This window comes from Podarcis bocagei (genome assembly GCF_964188305.1).
Source record: "Podarcis bocagei genome assembly, chromosome: 3".
NCBI lineage: Eukaryota > Metazoa > Chordata > Lepidosauria > Squamata > Lacertidae > Podarcis > Podarcis bocagei.
In genome coordinates, this window is record NC_138127.1 from 51,230,295 (window position 1) to 51,236,719 (window position 6,425).

Consider the following 6,425-nt stretch of genomic DNA (forward strand, 5'->3'; position numbering starts at 1 on the left):
TGAGCTCAAGCTTGCAAGATAAATTAACAACAGTAAAACAGGTTTTCTTTGGCTATGTTCAAAACAAGAGAAAGAACAAGCAAGATCCTCTGATTGGAGAAGACAGAGAAATGCTATTGGGTGACAGAGAAGTGCTCAATGCCTGCTTTGTCTCTGCACCCAAAAGAAAAGCAGTGCCCAACCTGATGGTGACAGAATAAATGATGCAAGGAAGGAGCTGCAGCCAAAGATGGGAAGAGGTGGTAAGGGAACACCTAGCTACTTTAAATGAATTCAGATTTCCAGGGCCTGATGAACTATACTCAAGGGTACTAAAGGAAATTTCGGGAGTAAACTCAGAGCCTCTGCTTATAATCTTTGACAATTCTTAGACAACAAGTGAGGTCCCAAAAGACTAGAGGTGGGCAGTTGTCCCCATCTTCAAAACATGAAAAAAGTTCCAGATAACTACCAATAGGTCAGCTTGACATCAATACCAGGAAAGGTCCTAGAACAGATAATTAAACAGTCAGTTTGTGAGCATTTATAAAAGGACACTGTGATTACTACGACCCACCATGGGTTACTCAAAAACAAGTCATGTCTGATGAATCTCATTTCTTTCTTTTTGATAGTTACAAACTTTGTGAATCAGGAGAATGCTGTGGATGTAGTGTATCTTGATTTCAGTAAGGCTTTTGACAAAGTCCCTGTGATATTCTTGCTGAGAAACTGGTAAAATGCAGACTGGACTAGATGACTGTTAGGTGGATTTGTAACTGGTTCACTGACCAAACCCAAAGAGTGCTCACTAACGGTTTCTCATCATCCTAGAAAAAAGGAACATGTGGAGTTCTGCGGGGTTCTAAAATCTTTATAATGACCTGGATGAAGGTATTGAGGGGACAGACTCCCATGAGAGGTGGTGGACTCTCCTTCCTTGGAGGGTTTTAAGCAGAGGTTGGATGGCCATCTGTCATGTATGATCTAGTTGAGATTCTTGCACTGCAGGAAGTTGGACTAGATAAGCCTCAGGGTCCCTTTCAACTTTACAGTTCTATAATTCTATATTTTCCTAAACAATCTGCATTGGCATATGCCATAGAGCTATAGAGTTTGTTTATAGGATTCTGCAAGTAGGTCAAGACTGTTTGTTTGATTAAAATAGTATCATTTTGTTCAAATAAAGAAGTATACAGGAATTCTAGAATGTGCTGCCAGAAAAGACTCAGTACTGGTAACTTGCAACATATGCACATTTAACTTGTGTCCATCTGCTTTACACACTTGGCAAAAAAAATTACAAAGGGATGGGCATCCTAAGGGGGTGGCATTCCCATCCGCCACTAAACCCTATATGTTTTGACTATACACGATTTTGGCTTTATGCACTATCCCTGTAACGTAACCCCATCATAAGTTGAATGTCATCTCTATTGTGTTTTAATATTCTGATACAACTTGTACCAAGATGATAAATTTGTTAAGCTACTTTTTGATCAGCTTATACATCCAAAATATCAAAATTATTCAAACATAAATGGTACTCATGAATATCTTAGATCATATTTATTTGACAAATGTCTTTTCCAGCCACCTATGAAGTTGTCCTTAGTTTCTGCCAATCTTTTGTCCTCAGCGGTCCTGTTCAAAGAAGAGTTGGTGTTTGTGACCTATAAAATAGGTTCAAGCTCATACCCTGAAGATCACCAACTCCTCTGTTTCATGATCACGAAGAATGACTAACACAATATGCTTCACAATACCCTTTGTATACTATATCTGAAAAAGTGCAGTGAAGTTTAATAATTTAGAAGACATAATTTGGCCAGCTGCTATATTTTTTCAGTATTGTAGTTTACCTTTTAAAGTGTTTTTTATTTCCAGGCAGGACTTAGCAGTGGTTGTAGTCATTATCTATAAGAAGAGACTCTGTTCTTTTCCCCCCTGTGATACATCTTTTAAAAGCATCTGCTAAGTTTAGTGGGGTCTGTGGTTGGTGTTCCAACCTTGGAGTTACTGAAGGAAATGTGTCCTAAATTAGAAGCACTATTTGGATTTTTTGTACTGTCCAGGATCTGAGAAACTTTACAGCTAGTTCTGTGTGCCCAGTGGGGCTTTGCAATTGCATTGCTCTAAAAACATCCCCCATGCTACATAGCAAACTTCTTTTGAAACCGATGAGGCTCCAAAGTAACTTATGAGACCATGGTGTGAGGGTAGAGGGCTACTGTTCAAAAGAAAGTAGGGAATGTATCTAATGATTATGTGGCTGGAAGGCAGCTCATGATGCAACCAGATTCTCTCTTCCCCTCCTCATCCTATTCTCCCCCAAAGCCCCTTGAACAGTGGAAGCAGTGTTGTACATGGTTGCAGTATGAGAGGAAAATCGCGTAAGATCAGGAGGGGAAATTCCCGCTTCACACTGTAGCCCCATACAACAGTCTTGCATTGTTCAGGCAGTCCACAAACCTCTAGAGAGCATTTTCAGGAGGCTACACTGGGGATGGCGGGAGAGAGTTTGGTTGTATGAACTGTCTTCCAATCACACACTGCTTTCCCCTAGATGCAACTCAGAGTCATAGGAGCCAACTCCTAGGGGCCAAGGTCCTCAATAAAATATTTGAGGAGGCCAGACCCCAACAAAGTTGATGGGGTTTCATTGAAATGGTGTGTGTGCATTGCATCATGTGCGTGCATTGCATCATTGTGATCGATTATGTGGGGTGGGGCTTACTTGCCCCCCCAATATTTTATTCAAGTTGGTACCCCTGCCCAAAGTAAATATAGCAACTCTTTGCTAGCTTTAAGTGTACATTTAATAGTTAGATTCTTTGTCTGAATGTTTCTATTGTGTATAAGATATAATATCAACATCTTTTTCACAATGATTTTTCATGCCCTATTTAAAAACACAAAATAAAATCCCAAGAATCAAACTGGCTACCATTTTTGGAGACGTACAATGCACCAATTAGATGATATATATATCCTTATGAAAAATAGTTTGCATACATTTATATTTTTACTCTTTCAGTTGTGGAGGACTTAGGGTAGGTGGGCTAGGAATCTGCATAAGCCTACATAGTTCTGAAAAATGTAAGCTTTTAGGGGGGGGTTAAAGGCATTTTATGCACTCTACCAAGCTTTAGAAAAGTAGATAAAGTGTTCATATCCCACCTTTAACATTTTTTCCTTTCTGTTTTCTTAAGTTTGCCAAGTTTAAGGCCGCTGTTGGATGTATATTACTTACCGCTTACCAACATGCGGATAGCCAGAACATTTTGCTTCACCAACAATGGGCAAGCTTTGTACCTTGTCTCACCTACAGAAATCCAGAGAATCACCTATAGTCAAGAAACATGTGAAAATCTGCAGGTAAAGTATAAAAGATTCTTGCGTAATTATTTTTTAATGTAAAAGCATTATTTGAAGAATAGACTACTTTTGTCTTTTAATTTATAGCTGTTGTTTTTGAAGGAGAGATGAAACAAGTCCAGATGGGTTTCTCTAGCATGGAAAAGAGACCTGGGGGCAGGGAATTAGAATTGAATCAGATTATTTTTTTTCAGAAAAACTCTGTGTTCTCACAACCCATATACATTTAGTTGGGCTGTAGAGGTTGCACCTGATCAAATGCATACTGAAGAGATGTCTTCAGTATAGGTATCAAGTGCCCTCAAATGGTAGCAGGCAAAATCACAGCTCCAATGCCATTTTCAGGTCCCCACCCTTGTTTGCCGAACAGTTTCGTTTTGCATCTTGACTCCGTCTTCTCTGTTTCGTCCAGGCTTGTAGCTTTCTTACTTGTCTTTGTCAGTAGCTTTAATAGTTAGTTTGTATGTATTCCGTTAAAAAAAAAAAAAGAGGGACAGAGCCATTCCCTCTACGGTTTGAATTTCCCCATGCTTTTTCTAACCGCTAGAAACAGCATGGGAGGTGACTGTGGAGCCTAAAAGGGAGCCCCGCTGGATCTGTCTCACTTCCACAAATGGAAGGAGGAACAGCAGGTCAGGATACAACCCACTTTTAGTCAGTGCAGAAAATTGTCAGTATGTTTCTGTGTGTCTGTTGTCAGCTTAATCTTTAGTTTAATACATTCAGTAAGACCAAATGTAAGGTATTTATTTGAAGGCAGTGTATTGTAGTAAGTGAAGAACATTTAATGTTGAAGAAAGTGAGGCAAGTGCAGAGTTTAACCGCAACTCGAATTTCCATCTGAGTTAAAGGTGATGTAAAGCTATTGTTGCGACTTAACAACTTTTCAGTTAAGCTAATGCATGCTAAATTGTTTGAAGCAAAATGATAAAATCTACAGGGGGAACAGTATGGGCACTTTGAATTCTGAAGTCAAGTGAGAATACAATGAGAGTGCATTAATAGTACTTTTGTCCTTTGTTATGAAATCCAAATAAAATTTCAGATATGACTGAAAATGATTTTTCTTTGAAGGAAATGTTGGGTGAACTCTTCACACCAGTAGAAACACCAGAAGCACCAAACAAAGGGTTCTTCAAAGGCCTATTTGGAGGTGGTGCACAATCACTTGACAGAGAAGAACTCTGTAAGTTCATTACATTTTTTAAAATAAAAGAATAGAAAATGAGTAGAATATATTTATTGAGTGCAGTCCCAAGTTGTAAAATGAAACACAAAAATATTAACTAGAAACTAAGATTAGTGCAATCTATTTCCTCGTATTAACTACTTGTATATCATTGTACATACCTTCCCGTTAATATGCCCATTATCTGAGTACTATCAGTTTTCTGAATTAGAGTAGAATATTAAAGATAAAGCTTTTTTCTAGCCCTATGCAGAATTACTTATTAATTTATACTCAATGGTATATATTGTAGTCATAATACACAAGGCAGATTACAATATTAAAATGGCAGATAAAATAATAGGTTGGATACTGACTTGCGATTACTGGAGTTTTGCTGGCTCAGTAGAAAGATTACTCCTGGTGGTTACAATAAATCTAGGCTAGACTAAAATCAATAAAAACCAACAATAAATAAAATAACATAGTGTAAAAAAAATCAACTAAGTAGTGAAGTTACATAGTTATAAAATTACAAAATGCATAAATAGCTGGTCCCTTAGTCCTGGTCTAATATCTAATCCACAAGTACTTGGCAAGAACAAAAAGGCTGATATCAACAATGAAGCAGCAGCTCAAGATGAAAAGACATCATGCTGGTTGGAGCTGTTAGAAGCTGCAGTCCTCCAACATCTGGAGGTTCACAAGTTTTCCATCCTTGGTGCAAGAGAACTATCCTACCTTTGGAGTTAATTTTTAATGTAGTATCTCATGATGCAATGCTGAGAGACCCACCCACTTTATAGGCCATCAGAGAACAGCAGACGTGTCTGAAAAGAATACTTTATAATTTATCAATCTTTAATGGAACAGATTTTTTAAAAACAACTTAATACATCAACATAAAGAGATGTAAAATGACAAATGCAGTGAATCACAAGGCAAAATGATGCAATGACATCTCTACACATCAATTTCTGGCATTATAGTCATGAAACCAATAGTAAGCTAAGCTGGCACTCACCTACCCAGCTATTTATAGCCTAATTTCCATACAGATTCTCAGTACCTTCCTAGCTCATTGCAAACCAGAAAAGAAAAAATAATTGATTGTATCAGAATAGTTTGGTTTTTATGTTAAATATGTTGTGTAATCAATCATAAGATGCACAACACTTTATTTTCTTTTAGTTTTATCCAAAGTTTATGGCATTTCCACTTTTAGTATTGAGTTCAGCTAGCTAGTGACCGTTTTTTGTATGCAAGGATCCTGAATAGAATCTGGTTGATTTTCTTTTTTCATATTCAGTTGGAGAATCAGCTGCTGGAAAGGCATCAAGGAGCCTTGCCCAGCATATTCCAGGTCCTGGTGGTATTGAAGGGGTCAAAGGAGCAGCATCAGGAATAGTTTGTGAATTGGCACGAGCCAGAATAGCACTAGATGAAAGAGGACAGAAGTTGGGAGAACTGGAAGAACGAACAGCAGCCATGATGGCCAGTGCTGATTCTTTCTCAAAGCATGCGCATGACGTAAGTAAAGTGTCAACATGGTTCCCAACTATGGGCATGGGAAAGATTATGGAATAAAGAATGGAGATTTACAGCCTGTTATACACTAAAGGAAAATCTTTTGAAAATGTTTTACAGGTGGTACATAACTCCCAGAAAACTATCCAAAATGTATAAAACAAGATCTAATACATGCTGGAGGTGTAAACAGGCAGAAGAGACACTGTTTCATATGTGGTGGGGTTCCAAAAAAATTAAGATTTTGGGGAATATTATAAATGAGGAATTGAAAAAAAATGTTTAAGCAAACTTTCATAAAGAAACCAGAAGCCTTCCTCTTAGGCATTTTTGATTCAGATATTCCTAATGTAAAAAAGAGAATATTCTTATA

The 6,425-nt window shown here is 37.8% G+C and overlaps 1 protein-coding gene and 1 long non-coding RNA gene across 9 annotated transcripts in view; one reads left to right on the forward strand and one right to left on the reverse strand.

Moving 5' to 3' along the window:
• STXBP5 (syntaxin binding protein 5) overlaps positions 1-6,425 on the forward strand; it is a 126,243-nt gene that overhangs the window by 110,768 nt on the left and 9,050 nt on the right. For all 6 annotated transcript variants that reach the window (XM_081186298.1, XM_081186300.1, XM_081186299.1 and 3 more), the window contains 3 exons: positions 3,192-3,357; positions 4,432-4,543; positions 5,835-6,055. In XM_081186298.1, coding sequence (XP_081042424.1) covers positions 3,192-3,357; positions 4,432-4,543; positions 5,835-6,055 — 499 coding nt within the window. The remainder of the gene's footprint in view (positions 1-3,191; positions 3,358-4,431; positions 4,544-5,834; positions 6,056-6,425) is intronic.
• LOC308582831 overlaps positions 1-6,425 on the reverse strand; it is a 30,684-nt gene that overhangs the window by 3,269 nt on the left and 20,990 nt on the right. The window contains exons 3-4 of one of the 3 annotated variants that reach the window (XR_014005899.1): positions 4,903-4,973; positions 3,425-3,507 (exon numbers count right to left, since the gene is read on the reverse strand). The exons of 1 other annotated variant lie outside the window; for it this stretch is intronic. This is a non-coding gene — a long non-coding RNA (uncharacterized lncRNA). The remainder of the gene's footprint in view (positions 1-3,424; positions 3,508-4,902; positions 4,974-6,425) is intronic. One more of the 3 variants, XR_014005898.1, reaches the window with a different exon arrangement.